Source organism: Bos mutus, chromosome 8, assembly GCF_027580195.1.
Source record: "Bos mutus isolate GX-2022 chromosome 8, NWIPB_WYAK_1.1, whole genome shotgun sequence".
NCBI classification, from domain to species: domain Eukaryota; kingdom Metazoa; phylum Chordata; class Mammalia; order Artiodactyla; family Bovidae; genus Bos; species Bos mutus.
The window spans coordinates 11,410,399-11,429,524 of record NC_091624.1 but is presented as its reverse complement, the minus strand read 5'-3'; the positions used below and the strand labels follow the sequence as shown (position 1 = coordinate 11,429,524).

General features: G+C 41.2%; 1 protein-coding gene across 2 annotated transcripts in view; it reads right to left on the bottom strand.

Moving 5' to 3' along the window:
* The window catches only part of SUSD1 (sushi domain containing 1), a 137,549-nt gene that overhangs the window by 94,330 nt on the left and 24,093 nt on the right, over positions 1-19,126 (bottom strand). For both annotated transcript variants that reach the window (XM_070375110.1, XM_070375111.1), the window contains exons 4-5: positions 13,485-13,637; positions 12,462-12,641 (exon numbers count right to left, since the gene is read on the bottom strand). In XM_070375110.1, coding sequence (XP_070231211.1) covers positions 12,462-12,641; positions 13,485-13,637 — 333 coding nt within the window. The remainder of the gene's footprint in view (positions 1-12,461; positions 12,642-13,484; positions 13,638-19,126) is intronic.

The following is a 19,126-nucleotide window of genomic DNA, read 5'->3' as shown; positions in this document are numbered from 1 at the left end:
GTGAGAATGAGAGAAGAAGTAGAAACAAGGATAATTATTTATCTGGGTCTTCCTTGGTGGCCCAGTGATTTTTTAAGAATTCGCATGCCGATGCAGGGGACATGGGTTCAATCCCTGGTCCAGGAACTAAGATCCCACATGTCATGGGGCGACTAAGCCTGTGTGCCACAGTTCCTGAGCCTGTGCTCGAGAGCCTGTGTGTCGCACCTACTGAGTTCTGCAAGAGCAACTTCTGAAGGCCAGGGCCCTAGAGCCTGTGCTCTACAACAAGAGAAGCCACAGCCGTGAGAAGCCAGGGCACCGCAACAAGAGAGCAGCCGCTGCTTGCTGCAACTGCAGAAAGCCCACAGGCCCACAACAGAGACCCAGCGCAGCCAAAAATATACTAAATAAATAATTTGTTAAGAGAATGTTTATACGGTTCATCTGACCTTTATTTCCTGCTTGAGGATTTAGTGGGGTTCTTTTATGACTATGTCTTCCCAAATACATGAACAGTTCCTAAAGGAAAGAAGCTTTGTCTTATAATCTCTTGCATCCTCACAATGCCTACTTACATTTGCACGTTTTCAGATCAGATCAGTCGCTCAGTCGTGTCCGACTCTTTGCGACCCCATGAATCGCAGCACGCCAGGCCTCCCTATCCATCACCAACTCCCGGAGTTCACTCAGACTCAGGTCCATCGAGTCAGTGATACCATCCAGCCATCTCATCCTCTGTCGTCCCCTTCTCCTCCTGCCCCAATCCCTCCCAACATCAGAGTCTTTTCCAATGAGTCAACTCTTCACATGAGGTGGCCAAAGTACTGGAGTTTCAGTAAATAATAAACAGTTGCTCATTGGTAGCTTGCTACTACTTCATCGTTGTTCAAGATGCAATAAATATTATTTTGGGGCTTACTTTGTAGTCAGTGGTTAAGAATCCACCTGTCAATGCAGGAGACATGGGTTGAATACCTGATCCAGGAACTAAGATTCCACATGCCTTGGGGCACCTACGTGCCAAGCTCATGTGCCACGACTCCTGAAACCTGCACACCCTAGAGTCCATGCTCCGCAGCAAGAGAAGGCCACGCACTGCAACTGAGAGAAGCCCCGCTCTCCACAGCTAGAGAAAGCCCGAGCACAGAACCAAGGTCCAGCGCAGCCAAAAATAAAAAAAAGAAATCTTTTTCTAAATGTTACTTTGATATGACCAGAGCCCCGGAGGAAGGAAAAACACATTAGTAAATTGTAAGGACCGATAACAAGACAGGAGCACATCACCTCTATATTTTTTACCTAACAGAGGTAACTCACACCTACCAAACACCAAATAGATGAAAGCTGAGAAAAAGGCCCACAAAAACTATCATTCTTTTAACGGTGAATTCTGGGAATGTTTTTTAAACCACAATAATTTTAATCAAAAATTTTAATAATTTTAAAATAGCATGCACCAAAATCCAACTAAACATAAGGTGGTCTCTTCCATATATACAATCTTATTTATTTCTCATGGAAAACCCTACTGCAAGGTGAATGTCTTATTCTCACGTAGGTTACAGATACAGAAATGGAGGTCCGAAGAGTTTAAGTCACATTCAAAAGTTACTTCACTATTAAAAGATAGAGCCAGTATTCAAAGCATGGTTTTTGTGATCCTGAAGTCCAGGTTCATTCAATCCAGGCAGCCTCACACTGAAGGGGTTCACTCTAGGCTCTGACTTTATAGGTTAACCAAAACCTCAGAAGAAAAGGTTGCATGAAAAAGCATTTCAATCAGTCCACAATGGTTCTATGACAATTCCCTCTACTTAACCACAGCAAGGGGCTTCCCCGGTGGCTCAGGCGGTAAAGCGTCTGCCTGCAATGCGGGAGACCTGGGTTTGATTCCTGGGTCAGGAAGATCCCCTGGAGAAGGAAATGACAATCCACTCCAGCACTCTTGCCTGGAAAATCTGATGGACGGCGGAGGCTGATAGGCTACAGTCCATGGGGTTGCAAAGAGTCGGACACGACTGAGCGACTTCACTTTCACTTTCAACCATAGCAAGAGAGTGGCTGGAAATGGATTTCCCCTGCCACTGTACTTGCCCTGAAGCTTTCTTGGTACTGATATTTAACCCTGGGTCTGGCCAGGTCTTATCTGGAACATAAGCCCATCACAGATGTTGGCATCATGCTGAGATGGTGGCCACTGCCACTTCTACTCAGGCCAAATGGGACCCAAGAAAGCCAGTGACCCTGATTAAGACATATTCAAAACTCAACCCAACAGAGATTACAATTGATAATAAAACTAGCATTGTCACAAGGAAAGAAGCCATTTAAAAACAGTTAACATCCAAAGGAAAGAAAAAAACTAAGCGGCACAGATTTTGTGTTGCATATGCACAGGGGTGTTCATTAAAGCACGCGTATCTCTGGGTAATTATATTGAATCTGCAGCAGGAATACAGTCATCTAATTATGAATGTGGCTGGGAATTTTTCCTTAGTATCTTATTATCTGTGATTTTATTCAAATAATCAACTTCAAAATAGGTCTCCCTGGGGGAAAACCTGTTATGCCAGTTTCAAAGATCACACTGATATTGTAACTCTGTTTCATATCTTAAAGGTAAAAATGCTTATCCACCCTTTAATATTCTACCCAAGAAAATGTTCCAGAAGGAAATTTGTTTGATGAAAGGTATAGGCAATTTATGGCATCTAATCAACAACTTACTGTATCAGCAATAACTGTTGTTTATTATACACATCAGCAAATAATGTGATTGATGATAGCAATAACAGTGTAATATAAGGCTTAATTTAAGACTGTTTTAGAGACCAATAAGTACCAAGCTGAGAAAGAAAAAAAAATGACCAATAATGTCCACAAATTGAGGCAGACATCTTGCCAAATGCTGAGGGAATGAATGATTGACCTATTCTACTTATTAATATTGACTCCCAAAAAAAAGAAAAACCTGTTTTACTTTTTTCTTCCCAGAAAAATAATTATTTCTTATTCCCAGAAAAATAAACTACTAAATAAAAAACTCTAGCAAAAGGGCAGCTACACGGATGAAAATGAAAGAAAATCACATTAAAGTCAATTTTCACGTTTACCCAACAATAAGTCCCTTACTGTGCCGAGTACCAAATCAGGGACTTTCCAGGTGGTGCTAGTGGTAAAGAATCTGCCTACTATTGCAGGAAACTAAGAGACAGGGATTCAGTCCCTGGGTTGGGAAGATCCCTTGGAGGAGAGCGTGGCAACCCACTCCAGTATTCTTGCCTAGAGAATCCATGGACGGAGAAGGTTTGTGGGCTACAGTCCATAGCAAAGAGTCAGACATGACTGAGCAACTAAGCACGCAGCGTGCAGTATCAAATCAGAAGCTTTGTAACACGTGGAAATTAGTGTAACATGATAGGTTGTAAGGGCCCGAGCAGTCCAGGTAGGTGAATGCGAGTCTACACTACATTCATGCTCTAGATCAGATAATTCAGCACTTACACCTATACTCTTCATTTATAAAACTGTTCTCTTCTCCTCTTAACAGTAAGCTCTTTGTGAGCTATATCTATATCCTATATATTTAGAATATCCCCTATAGTCATGTGAGCTATTAATATTATTATGAGCATTAATTTTGGTGAAGTTTAGTGGGTTCCAGCATCTTCCTGTTAACAGTTTTCAGCAGTTAGCTCTGATTTTACTGCTCTCTCAGGAGAAGATGAAGCACACTCCACCATCTTGAACCAGAATTCTGGTGAAATTTATATGTAAGAAATATAAATGTAGCCTTATGACAAAGTTTCACCCACTTTATGACATGTTCTGAATCTGGCCAAATATAGTTAATTCACGATCACTTGGGCATTAAACTATATACATATTTGATCCTGGGGTTGAAATCTTAACATCGCAATATGAGAAGTTGAATTCAGAAAATCATATCACAATCATCCAAGGGAAATGGGAGGGTTACATAATCCCATGAAGCACATTCTTATAAGCAGCTTATGAACTGCTGTCACTGAACTCATTAGTACCAAAAAGTCTACTTGCCCTTAAGATGGTAGAAAGAAAAAAATTACTTTTTAGTGGATTTTGTATTCTGAAGTCTCCCATGAACTTTAACCTCAATACTTATCCTTCAGATCGTATCCACAGATCATTTGGAGGGAAAAAAAAATTTTTCCATTTCACATAAAAACACTTACTGTCAACAAATAGTGTCTAATATAGAAACAGGTAGAATCTGAAAACTTCAGAAACATCAGAGGAGGTGATAGGGTAGGTAAAAGCGTGAGTGCTGGAAGGAAAATGAAAAAGTTTATCAGTATATTTCTTATAGAGATCTTCTACTTGTAGAGGTGAAATGGTTTTTGATGCTTTGAGCTAGCTGCATAACAATCTTTTTTCAAAAAATAACATTAAAACTCTTCTAGCTGTAAAGAGAACACATGGATCAAAAACCAATAAATAAGGTAAAGTGAAAGCTAAAAAATTTTAGACCTTCCCATTTTATAGTAGGATGTTTCAGAAAGACCTAGAATTTTTGTTAGAAAAATTACCAGCCAAACCTGTCTAGATTATGACTCTCATATTCTGATGGCAAACACTTACCCAGCAGCTATTCTGCATCAAGCACAATGCCAAACACTTTTAATCATTATCTCCTTAAAACGTAATAATAACTCTAGGGTGACAATAATTTCTCCCCCTTCGACAGAAGGCAGCTGGAGTTTGGAGAAGTCTAGAGGTGGTGATGGAACCACTGAGCAGCTTAGCCAAAACTCACACAAGACTTTCTGATTCTAGAGTTCATGTTTCATCACCCTGAGTCTTATAATCAATGTCATTATTCATTTTGTATACTCACATGACTCCAAACATTTGTACGTGATATGTTTAATGGCATTTACTTGGCAAAAGGATCACACAAGAGATTTGTTGCACGCAGCCAGTATAAGTCAAGACAGTTTTTAAAGATCAATAGGGAGACTTCTTTGGTGCTCCAGTGGTTGAGAGTCTGCCTGCCAATGCAGGGGACATGGGTTCGATCTCTGGTCCAGCAAGATTCCACGTGCTGTGGGGCAGCCAAGCCTGTATGCCACAACTATTGAACCTGTGCTCTAGAGCCCTCAGGCTGCAACTACTGAGCCCATATGCCACAAGTGCTGAAGGCTGTGCACCCTAGAGCCTGTGCTCTGCAACAAGAGAAGCCACCTCAATGAGAAGCCTGTGCACCACAATGAAGAGTAACTCCTGCTCACTGCAACTGGAGAAAGCCTGCAGGCAGCAACGAAGATCCAGTCATAAATAAATAAATACATTTTTAAAATTTAAATAATTTTTTTAAAAATTGGCTTCCCTGGTGGATCAGACAGTCAAGAATCTGCCTGCAATGTGGGAGACCTGGGTTCGATCCCAGGGTTGGGAAGATCCCTTGGAGGAGGGGATGGCTACCCACTCCATATTCTTGTCTGGAGAATTCCATGGAGAGAGGAGCCTGGCGGGCTATAGTCCATGAGGTCGCAAAGAGTCGAACACGACTGAGTGACTAACACTACTTTAAAAAAAAGTAAATTAAAAAAAAAATCAGTATGCAGTGAGGACCCAGAAAATCAGTTTCAAAGGAGCAAAAAGTCCCATCACCCGGAACACAGATGCTAAACACCAAGTGTGTGACCACGCCCTCCTCTCTCACCCAGGTAGAGACGTCAGGAGCTGATCTCAGCGCTCTTCCCTGCTAAGTCTGGGTGTGGTCCCAGAATCCTCACACACTACTAAAAATTCAGAGACAGCAGTGTGGTGAAACTTGTCCGCCACTCCTCCCCTGAAGGCAGTCATTTGTATTCCAGCTTATGCCAAAGCTTTTTCAAACACTCCCCAACTGTGTAGAGATGAGATTGGGCTCCACAAAGAAAATCTTAAAAGATGAAGCGTTGACTCAGCAACAACACACATCCCTCTGGGTGGGTTCAAGACCACACTGGGCAGGAAGGTAAGTTTGCCCCAGCGTCTCTCTCCTTCTAGAGCCCTCCAGCCTTTCACCATTGCCTCCCACCTCCAGGGCTCACTAAGGCTTGCTTGTATATGGAATTTGCCTTCTGGAAAGGTGCTTCGGGTTTTCAACTTGATGTCTAAGCTGGTGACATAAGGTAAGTCATTTCCTTGCTCTAGCTCTTAATGGGAAATGATACCCATTATTAGTTGTAAATGGAATATTTATGAAATGGGAAATAAAGCCAAACTAGTTCCCTTATGGTTCAGGTGGTAAAGAATCTGCCTACAATGTGGGAAACCTGGGTTCAATCCCTGGGTTAGGAAGATCCCCTGGAGCAGAGAAAGTCTACCCACTCCAGTATTCTGGCCTGGAGAATTCAACGGACCATGGGGTTACAGTCCATGGGGTTGCAAAGAGTTGGACATGACTGAGCGACTTTCACTAAAAAAAAACAGTAACCACCTCAGAAGGCATTTCTAAAAGGCAAGCAAAACAGTGTTTAAGCAAAACCTTGTAAACCTTCAAGCTCTGGTTCTGCTGTGACTAGACTTGCGAAACCATGTCCCACCTTTGTTAACCAACTCAAAGAAGAAACCCTGCCTCTGCAATCAGCCCACAGGATTGTGCCATCCATCCTGGAGGCCACATGTGTGGAGATGGGGAAACCAAGAGTCAGCCCCAGAGCCTTGTTTGTGGGTTAGCAAAGCACAGAAATGTCATGCCAGGTGAGAAGCAGGCATGAAGGTGCAGAAGACAGAGTAAGAAGATGTGGAATCAGGAAAAGAGGAGACCAGGGTTTCCGCAAGGCTCAGCCACAGGATAAGCCAGGATGTGGTTCAGAAGCCAATTCCACTATGTCTGCCATCATCTCTGCCACCTTTTGGGGGAGGTCTGGGGTGCTTCCACAGGCCTTAGGTATGCCAGTCACTGTGCCAGGAGGCAGAGAGATGATACTGAAGAAGATGCATGCTTGATGTCCTCCCAGACTGATTTTTTATCAGTCTGTCCCATAAAAATAATAATAAACAACACACTTACATCCTAAGCAACAGGATGTCAGAAATGACATCAAAGCTGAAACTTGAAAGATGAAAAGGAGCTTGCTGTGCAAAAAGTACATAGCCTCCCTCAACAGATGAATGAAGAAATAAAATGTGGAGTGTACGTACAATAGAAAATTATTCAGCCTGAAAAAGGAATGACGTTCTTCAAAAGGTACAAACTCCCAGTTATAAAATAAGTAAGTACTTGGGATGAAATGCACAAAGTGATAAATTGACACCGCTATACATTATATATGAAAATTGTTGAGAGTAAATCCTAAAAGTTCTCATCACAAGGAGAAAAACTCATTTTTCTACTTCTTTTTTTTTTAATGGAAACATCCAGTGTGTAGCTTCTATGTATTTATTTAGCTGACCTGTGAGATCTTAGTTTTCCGACGAGAGATCAAACCTGGGCCGCCTGTGGTGAAAGTGCAGAGTCCTAACCATTGGACCACCAGGGAATTCCCCTCATTTTCTATTTTTTTTAATGTCGTATCTGTGTGTGACAATGAATCGGCACTAAATTCACAGTGACAATCATTTCATGATATGGTGTATGTAAGTCAAATCATTATGCTGCACACCTTAAATTTATACAGTGATGCGTGTTAATTACATCTCAATGAAACTAAAAGGGAAAAAAATGAATGAAGTTTTATACATGCTGTAACATGGATGAACCTTGAAAATATTATGTGAAGTCAAATAAGCCAGACATAAAAAGACAAGTATTGTATGAGTCCACACATATGAGGTAACTATAACACAAATTCACAGGGACAGAAAGTAGAAGCGAGAGAAGGAATGGGGGATTCTTTTTTAATGGGTATAGAGTTTCTGTTTTGGATGATGCAAATGGACAGCAGCGATGGTTACACACACTGTGAATGCACTTTATGCCACTGAATTGTACGTTTATAAATGGTTTATAAACGGCTAAAATGGTGAACTTTATATTATGTGTGGTCTACCACAATAACAATTTTTTAAAGCAGATTGGCAATTCTTTCAAGTAGAGAGAAAAGGCCTTGAAGCTGGTAAGAGACATACTGGTTGGGAGAGAATATTGGGAGACGTAACCCGTACAGAAACACAAAAGGACCAGACCCATGTTGGCTTTAAAATCCATGGTTATGGAACTTCCTTGGTGGTCTAGCGGCTAAGACTCTGCGCTCCCAGTACAAGGAGTCTGGGTTTGATCCCCAGTCAGGGAACTGGATCCTGCATGCCACAACTAAGAACCCATACAGCCAACTAGATAAATTAAACAAATATTTTTTTAAAAACCCATCGTTAGGCGTAAGGATCTTACTCTAGGAGTAGTGGCCATTTCACTGTTTTTAGAAGAGTTTTAAGCAAGGAGAAGCAAGCATAGAAGTGGATTCTTAAGGGACTATTCAGTACCAGAAACACTCTGGTGAGAACTCCCAGCCTGAAAGGAAGATAAGGCCCCAAAAAGGATGGGAACAAACCTATGGGACCTAAGATGGTCCCAGAACCCTCAACTGGTCTACCTACACTGCTAACCACTGTCTCTAGACACTTGCACAGGAAGCAGACTACCCAAACGGAAGAATGCAAATGCCACCTCATCCTTGACCCGCCCCGTCTCTCCATCTGAACTCTCTAAGTTTCTACCCATTTTTCTTACATGATACTTAAGAATTCACTCTTGTAGAATAGTTCCTGGTGTACCTGGTTTTTCTCCTTCCAGATTCCAGACTTGCCTAGGCACAGGATCTATCAAGTATAGCGTCAGATCTGGACTCTGGATTTGTTGCTAATGATAATGTGGTTAAAGTGACTCCCTCACCTTGCTCCTGGCTTGGCTGAATTTTTGAAAACTCAAATTCTTTAAGCTGTCCCTTACAACTGGCACCTTTTCTGAAAATTAAGAATAATAATAATAATAGCAAAATAAAAGCTATGACAAACCTAGACAGCCTATTAAAAAGCAGAGATATCACTTTGCCAACGAAGGTCTGTCCAGTCAAAGCTATGGTTTTACCAGTAGTTGTATACAGGTGTCAGAGTTGCACCAGAAAGAAGGCTGAGCACCGAAGAATTGGTACTTTAGGACTGTGGTGCTGAGAAGACTCTTGAAAATCCCTAGGACAGCAAGGAGATCAAATCAGTCAATCCTAAGGAAATCAACCCCAAATATTTGTTGGAAGGACTGATGCTGAAGCTGAAGCTTCAATACCTTGGCCACCTGATGTGAAGAGCTGACTCACTGGAAAAGACCCTGATGCTGGGAAAGATGGAGGGCAGGAGAAGGGGGCAATAAAGGATGAAGTGGTTGGATGGCATCACCAACTCAACGGACACGAATTTAGCAAACTCTGGGAGACAGTGAAGGACAGGGAAGCCTGGCGTGCTGCAGTCCATGGGGTGAGAGTCAGACATGACTTAGAAATTGAACAACAAAGGAAATGCAAGCTAGAGATTGTCTTTTCCAGAGAGATGCTGGAAATGTGTGATGGACGTCTCCACAAATTCTTACCTATTTTGGAAGATGTCATCCTCCCTTCCATCATCCACTTCTGAGGACTGCTTGAACAGGGAACTTATGTCACAGCCCCCCTCCATCCCCCCTCACCAAAGCAGCAGCAGAGCCTCCAGTAATTGGGAGAAGGCAAACAGCAGGACCCGCCAACTGTACCTTCTCTGGTGGGGAAGTCCATCATCAGACATACACGCTGCCATCTGGACCACACAGCTGCTCCTTTCATAAGTACCTGCTCTTCAGCATCCAAGTTCACAGTTTGCTAGTGTTTTCAGTGGAATTCCCAATTCCTGTGGCTTCATAACACTTAACTAAAAATACAGTGCCGGCTGGCACAGGGCCCAGATTCTGGAGCCCCATAGAAGACTGAAGAAGGATAAATATGAAGGCATGAGCTTAGAGAGAAAGCACAGCAGGGCGAAGCCAGTGGCCATGTGGTGCCGCGGGGGAGGGTGTCAGCAAGCACAGGGAACAGCTATTACCGGAGGGAAAGAAGAAATGAAGGCCCGCTAAGTGACAGTTCTTTGGGGAATGGAACAAGCACTCTTCTCTAAATTAACTTTCTACATTCTCAGTTCAATAATCTGGATGACGACTGATTTTCAAAGTAATACGAACTGTCTTATATGAAGTTTCTTACGTAAATCTCTAGGGAGTTCTTTGACATGCATTATGGCACATTTTAATCTCAGTTCTGTATTTTAATTGATCCACAGAAAGACAATGTGAGAACTAAAATGTACTTTTAGAATTTCTTAACCCCCAGGATGACAATTATCAGAGTTCGTTAGAGCCTGAATCGCAAATCAGAATATCAAAAGGATTAATTTAGCCAAGCCCATCACTGAGGTTTCTCAGCTACACAATAAATTCCATGAAAATTGCTTTATTTTCTTTTTTCCAAAATGGAAACAACTTTGTTACTTTGTCTAATACGTAAAAAAAAAATCCCTTCAATAACATTTTCGGGGTTTGTTTTGCTTTGTTTTGGCTGCACCATAAGGCATGCAGGGGGCGTCCCTGGTGACTCAGACAGTAAAAAATTCGCCTGCAGTGTGGGAGACCTGGGTTTGATCCCTGGGTTGGAAAGATCCCCTGGAGACGGCATGGCAACCCACTCCAGTATTCTTGCCTGGAGAATCCCCATTGACAGAGGAGACTGGAGGGCTACAGTCCATGGGGTCACAAAGAGTTGGACAAGACTGAGCGACTAAGCACAGCAGCATGGAATACAGGAGCTTGGTTCGCCCACCAGGGATGGAACCCATGCCCCCTGCAGTGGAAGTGCAGAGTCCTAACCACTGGATCACCAGGGAATTCCTCTGCACAGTTAATGTTTTAATGTTTAGCTTTCTGAACTTTTTCATAAACATACGTATATATGAAAATTTTCAAAATTAAGGGCATATTATTCATATAGTTTGTAATTCAGTAATATACTATTAATATACCTATGTCAGTAAACATTCTTTTCAACAGATTAGCTATAGAATATTCCATCTCATGTATATGCTATGATTTATTTGACTAATTTCTTTCTTTATCAATAGACATTTGAAATTGTCTCCAATATTTCAGTATTATAACACATATAACTACAGGAAATAAAAAAGTAACTGAGTGTAAAGTAAGTGAGTGCCTTACCCTTCTCTCTGCAAATAAATTTGAAATTGATGATTTTTCTAAGAACATGTAAATTACCAAAATGAATATCAAAAAGAATAGGAAACTTAAACAGGACCAGTAAGTATTCTTTTTTTTTTTTTTTAATATCCCAAGGACTACCTCTCCCCAAGTGCCACATCCAGATGGTTTTCCAGATGAAGTCTTCAAAAATCCTGTTTATTGTATTCCAGAGAATATAGAAAGAAGGAAATGCTTTCACTTTCTTTTCTCAAAATCTAGAATAACATTAATAACTATACCACCAAAGATAGCATAGAAAAGAAAATAGACCAATCTTACTTATGAATATCAATGCAAGAATTTTAGATACAATTTAGCAAATATAATCCAGACTGAAAGAATAAAACACCAAAGACCCAGAAGAATCCATTCCAGCAACTAGCATTGATCATTATTAGGAAATTTAATAATATAAACCAACATATAACTGAGGAGAAAAGTATACATGATCACCTTAATACATGCTTAAAAGACATGATAAAAATAATACAAACCCCAGTAAAATGGAAATAGATAAATACTTCCTTAATATCATGTATATATAGCCGAAAACTGGTAACATGATGAAAAGACAAAAGTAGAAAACAAACCAGAAACCAACACCATCACAAAAGCAGGAGTATACCAGAATGATTAAGCATACAACCCCAGAAACTAGAATTTTGAGTTCAAACTTCAGCTCTATCACTAGTTCAATAACCTCAAAGTACTTAACTTTTCCATGCCTCAGTTTTTCCATCTGTAAAGTGCGATAATAATAGTACACATTCATAGGGATATTGTAAGGACTGAATGAGTGCTTAGAACAGAATTTAGCACATAGCACTCTTTCAGGGTACATAAAAGCATAACTAGATGTAGGTAACATCAGAAAGCCAAAATCACGAATGATAATGAAATACTCAAACCACTCCCATGAAAGTCAGGAATAAGGAAAGAAAATTCAAAGTCAATACTACTACTTAAACCTTTGCTCTGAAAACACTAGCTAAGTGGTCAGTTAAGAGAAAAACATGACTATTGTAAACATGGGAAAATGAAAGATGGAATTATCATCATTAGCAGATGATATTATTCCTTTAAATACCAAGAGAACCAACTGAAACCTAGTAGAATCAATAGGAAATTATTGGATTTATTTAATTCATTCATTATCCCAAGAAGAGATTTAGACAGAAATAAGAAAACAGCCTCCAGATGCTATAAGCTGGGAAGCTGGACCTCAGCAAAAACTCACCTTGGCAATTTAATTTGGGGGACTCCCACGTGCCCATGGCTGTGCAGCTTGAAGCTGTATCTTCTGAGTCACTGAAGAATCCTTCTTTGCAAGCGTAATGAACCTGACTGCCAAGTCTAGAGGTATAATTTCCTATGATATAGCCACCTGGAATCTCAGGAGGGGTCCCACAGTCTATTTCTGAAAATAAATTAACGTCAAACTTGTTACTACATAAACGTGTATTTTCAAAATACATAATCTTTTTCCATCTTCACTTTATCCTCTCTTCCCTCACACATACACACTCGAGTCATATTTTAAAATAGACTGACTCATTTCTACAAGACTTTGGGCACGTTTCCACTGAGTGTCTCTATTCAGTTATCTGGTCTTCCACAAGTAACAGCACAAAACTGAAAGGATCTGGCAATCAACTCTCGCTAATTTACACTAACTAAAGACAAGCCTATGGGCTTTCCTGGTGACTCAGGGGTAAAGAACCCACCGGCCAATGCAGGAGACGTGAGTTCGATCCCTGAGTCAGGAAGATCCCCCTGAAGAAGGAAATGGTAACCCACTCCAGTATCCTTGTCCGGGAAATGCCACGGACAGGAGACTGGTGGGCTACAGTCAACAGGGCTGCAAAAAAGTCAGACATGACTTAGGGACTAAACAACAACGGAGAGACGCCTAGCCCAACAAAGTATAAATTTCGTTTTGCACAATATCCTAAAATATATAAGCCTTTCAACTTCCTTGGTAACTTTTGAGATGCTGGTCCTTACCAGATTAGCTGTGTTTACTATCTAATATAATGGTTAATATCTGAATATCTATTAACTACAAAAACCCCTAAAGTTTTTTTTAACTTTAATATAGCCCCCTCTATCATGACTATTACTTAATTTTATAGGTTATAAATATGCAAAACACAAATTCCCACCAACATCCTCCACACAGACTCCTAGACTTAGGCTCAGAGCAGGAGAGTCATCAACAGACTCTCACCTTTGGATGCTGCATTCTTTGGCAGGAACCCACCTGTGCATGACGTGGCATCTCTGGTCGGATGGAAAGGCTCAGGCCCACCTTTTGGCAAGTACCCATCCATACAGTAGCATTCGTAGCTCCCACGAGTGTTCACACACCGTCCTCCACGCCTGCACCGGCTGGAAACCTCACACTCATCTATGTCTTGAGACCCATACAAGAAGGGAGAGAAAAACAAAAAGGAGAAAAGGGTTGGACATTGTGACAGCCATTTCTTCTTTGTGGTGGGGGATTTAACTTTTTATTTTGTATTGAGGTAAAGCCAAGTATCAATATTGCGATAGTTTCAAGTGAATAGAGAAGGGACTCGCCCATACATATACTTGTATCCATTCTCCCCCAACTCCCCTCCCATCCAGGCTGCCACATAACACTGAGCAGAGTTCCCTAAACTAGATAGTAGGTCCTTGTAGGTTATCCGTTTTAAAAATAGCAGTGTGTACATGTCCATCCCAAACTCCCAAACTATCCCTTTCCCTACCCCCCAGCAACCATAAGATTATTCTCAAAGTTTGTGAGTCTCTGTTTCGTAAGTTCATTTACATCATTTTTTTTAGATTCCACATATACAGGATGTTGTATGCTATTTCTCCTTTTCTGTCTGACTTACTTCACTCATTGTGACAATCTCTAGATCCACCCATGTTGCTGCAAATGGCATTATTTTGTTCTTTTTAACAGCTGAGTAATATTCCATTGTGTATATGTGGCACATCTTCTTTATCCATTCTTCCTGATAGCCACTTCTCACACTCTCAATCTACACTTTTAAGCAGATGCATTTGTTTGTAACTATATCACAAATTTGTTGTACTCCTTAAGAGTTCTTCTGCTGTGTCCTTCATATCATAGGCACCAAGAGGTGCTCAATAAATATTTGTCAATGTGTTCTGAAAACTTATAAAAGCCAAAAACTATTACCAACTCTCTTGACAAACCAACAAAATGAACCCAAAAAAGTATGCTAAAAATTAAATTACTATAAAATAAGGCTGGCATCAACTTCATGTTAAAATATCTGAAGAACTCCTAATACAAAACAGCTTAGACCAGAGTGAAAAATGTTTCATGAGCATAAAGCAAGAAGAAAAGAAGCCACTTAGAAGGGTCTCACTAATTTTACCAAGACCAGAAGTGCTTAAAACAGCCTTCAAGAAGGATAAGACATGCTTCTTAGCAGACTTTTCCCTTTGATTGAAGATTGCCAGTGGTAGCAGGTACAGGAGTAAAAACCACACAATCATTCAGAGGCTGAAAAAAAGAAATCTTTCTGCAAGTTAGCAGTTTTTACCCTCAGATTTGGCTTAGTGAACAAAATTTAAAGCTTTAGAAACTCCATCAGAGCCACAGACACACCAATTTCACTTAGAGAAAGAAAAGTACCTTAAGTAAAAGGGGACTTTTTCCAGGACATTTGCCAGAACTATCAGGGGGACAGAGGACAGGAGGGGCAGTGTGACTGAAGAAAATCTGGTTATTCCCAGACTCTGGGATTTCAAAGACGTGTAGTTTTGGAAGAACTGATATTGTTGATGATGTTGTTGTTGTTATTCAATTGCTAAGTCCTATCCAACTCTTCGGAGAAGGCAATGGCACCCCACTCCAGTACTTTTGCCTGGAAAATCCCATGGACCGAGGAGCCTGGTGGGCTGCAGTCCATGGGGTCGCTAGAGTTGGAAATGACTGAGCGACTTCAGTTTCACTTTTCACTTTCATGGATTGGAGAAGGAAATGGCAATCCACTCCAGTGTTCTTGCCTGGAGAATCCCAGGGACGGGGAAGCCTGATGGGCTGCCGTCTATGGGGTCGCACAGAGTCGGACATGACTGAAGCGACTTAGCAGCAGCAGCAGCAGTCCAACTCTTTGCAACCCCGTGGACTGCCAGGCTCCTCTGTCTTCCACTATCTCTCAGAGTTTGATCAAATTCATGTCCATTGATGCTATCTAATCATCTCATCCTCTGTCGCCCCCTTCTCTTTTTCCCTTTAGTCTTTCCCATCATCAGGGTCTTTTCCAATGAGTCAGCTCTTTGCATCTGGTGGCCAAAGTACTAGAGCATCAGCTTCAGCATCAGTCCTTCCAATGAATATTCAGGACTGATTTCCTTTAGAATTGACAGGCTTGATCTCCTTGTAGTCCAAGGAACTCTCAAGAATCTTCTCCAGCACCACAATTCAAAAGCATCAATTCTTTAGCACTCAGCCTTTTTTATGGTCCAACTCCCACACCCATACATGAACTACTGGAAAAACCATAGCTTTGACTAGACGGACCTCTGTCGGCAAAGTGACATCTCTGCTTTTTAATATATTGTCTAGGTTTGTCATAGCTTTTCTTCCCAGGAGTAAAATTCTTTTAATTTCATGATTGCAGTCACTGTATCCAATAATTTGGGAGCCCAAGAAAATAAAATCTGTCACTGCTTCCACTTTTTCCCCTTCTATTTACCATGAAGTGATGGGACCAGCTACCAAGATCTTAGTTTTGGAATACTGAGTTTTAAGCCAGCTTTTTTACTTTCCTCTTTCACCTTCATCAAGTGGCTCTTTAATTCCTCTTCACTTTGTGCCATTAGAGTTGGTGTCATCTGCATATCTGATGTTGTTGATATTTCTCCTGGCAATCTTGATTCCAGCTTGTGCTTCATCTAGCCCGGCATTTTGAATGATGTGCTCTGCATAGTAGTTAAACAGCAGAGTGACAATACACAGCCTTATCATACTCCTTTCCCAATTTTGAAGCACTCAGTTGTTCCATGTAAGGTTCTAACTGTTGCTTCTTGACCCACATACAAGTTTCTCAGAAGACAGGTCAGGTGGTCTGGTATTCCCATCTCTTTAAGAATTTTCCACAGTTTGTTGTGTTCCACACAGTCAAAGGCTTTAGTGTAGTCAATGAAGAAGAAGTAGATATTCTTCTGGAATCCCCTTGTTTTCTTCATGATCCAACAAATGTTGGCAATCTGGTCTCTGGTTTCTCTGCCTTTTCTAAACTCAGCTTGTACATCTGGAAATTCTCAGTTCACTGCTGAAGCCTCACTTGAAGGATTTTGAGCATATCCTTGCTAACATATGAAATAAGTGCAACTGTAGTTTGAGCATTCTTTGGCATTGCCCTTCTTTGGGACTGGAATGAAAATTGACCTTTTGCAGTCCTGTGGACACTGCTGAATTTTCCAAATTTGCTGGCATATTGAATGCAGCACTTTCACAGCATCATCTTTTAGGATTTGAAATAGCTCATCTGGAGCTCTGTCACCTCCACTAGCTTTGTTCATAGTGATGCTTCCTAAGGCCCACTTGACTTGACACTCCAGGATGTCTGGCTCTAGGTGAGTGACCACACCATCATGGTTATCCAGGTCACTGAGACCTTTTTTGTATAGTTCTTCTGTGTTCTTACCACCTCTTCTTAATCTTACCATTTTTGTCCTTTATCATGCCCATCCTTGCATGAAATGTTCTCTTGATATCTCCAATTTTCTTGAAGAGATCTCTAGTCTTTCCCATTCTATTGTTTTCCTCTATTTCTTTGCAGGGTTCACTTAAGAAGGCCTTTTCATCTCTCTTTGCTGTTCTCTGGAACTCTGTATTCAGTTGGGTATTACGTTCCCCTTTCTCCTTTACCTTTTGCTTCTCTTCTTTCCTCAGCTATTTGTAAAATCTCCTCAGACAACCACTTTGCCTTCTTGCATTTCTTTTCTTTGACAAATATTCTAATTTTCCAGTAAAGTCTTTTTTCCCCAAAAAACTAACACTATCATTTCATTTAAAAAATAAAATATAACATTTTAACAATGCCCCCACCCAAAAGGAAGAATATAATCTCAGAATCCTTTCATATTTCTGTTTAGTGATTTTATTAAAATTCACTATAGTCTTTATTGGAGAAGGCAATGGCACCCAACTCCAGCACTCTTGCCTGGAAAATACCATGGACGGAGGAGCCTGGTAGGCTGCAGTCCATGGGGTCGCTAGGAGTCGGACAGGACTGAGCGGCTTCACTTTCACTTTTCACTTTCATGCATTGGAGAAGGAAATGGCAACCCACTCCAGTGTTCTTGCCTGGAGAATCTCAGGGACGGGGGAGCCTGGTGGGCTGTCGTCTATGGGGTCACACAGAGTCGGACACAACTGAAGCAACTTAGCAACAAATAGTCTATATACTAGTCTGTTTGGTTTTGGGTTTTGGACCAAGGAATACCTACCTCATTGCTAGCTGGTTGTTGTCTGGGAAACAGTAATTCATTCAGTTGCTGGAGGAGACCCAAGGGACCAATTCTGATCAACCTACATCTTTGGGAAACTGTGTGGGAAATGGGCTCCAGTGATGGCTGTCAACATCTCTTCCCTTCCTTTCTTGCCTCTCCGCCCATCAAGAATGGAATCCATTTCCCCTCCTCTTGAGCTGGTCTTGAGACTGGCTTTGTCCAACGGAACTTGGCAGAAGCAACATGGCGCCTGCTCTGGACATCGCCTTAGACGATGCCTGGCAGCTTCCTCTCTCCCTCAGCTGGAATCCAGCGTCCACGCTACAGAAAACCCAGGCTACCGTGTTTGAGAGACAGGCCGGTCAGAGAGGCCCTAAAGACGAGATACCGCATGAGGGAGAACTAAGGTGGCCTGCTTGACAGCTAGAATCAAAGTCCAGGTGACGCTAGTGGTAAAGAATCCACCTGCCAACACAGGAGACGCAAGAGACATGGATAGAGCTCCTGGAGTAGGAAATGGCAACCCACTCCAGTATTGTCTGGAAAATTCCATGCCATGGTCAGAGGAGCCTGGAGAGCTACAGTCCATAGGGTCGCAAAGAGTCGGACACAGCTGAACACACACACACACACACACACACACCCCCCAACCGGGCCGTATGTGAGACAGGCCTTCTTTCATCAGCCACCTAATCCAGCCACCACTTGAATACGTGCATACAAGTGACAAAACCGCCTAGCCACAGAATTGCAACAAATAATCCATTGTTGTTTTAAACCACTAAATCTGGGGGCAGTTGTGGGCTGGGAGGAGTAGAGTTACTCAGTAAGAAATAACCAAGACACTCCTGACGTAGGAAGAGATGCTGAAATCCAAATTAGGTGAAGAAGATACTGTATTAATGAAAAAGGGAATTTCTGAGGGGAAAAAAAAATGAAGTCTTGGAAATTAAAAACAAAATGCAAATGCCAAAAATAAAAGCTCAATAGAGGCACTGAAAATAAATTCGCAAATTTCAACTCAAGGAATTCTCTAAAACACATAGAAAAAGTAATTATTTAAGACAGAAACTATGGGACAAAAAAATTATATGAGGACAGACCCAAAACATTCAATATCTATTTAAAAGGAATTATGGAAGAAAATGGAGTATATATATAAAAATTTAATATCAAAAGAAAAACTGCACCAGTTTTGTATTCAAATAAAAATAGCCTTTTAAGGTGACAGGTATGAATGTTGAAAAATGAGTCATTCTGGGTTTCAGGGAAGAAGAGAAAAATCTATAAACCTCCTGAGAGAAGGGAATAGTAATTTATGAGGAAAAGAGAAGCAATCTGACCCAGGACTTCTTGTCTGAAACACTAAATGCCAGATAGTACAGGAGTAATATGTACAGAGTTCTAAGGAAAAGAGAGCAA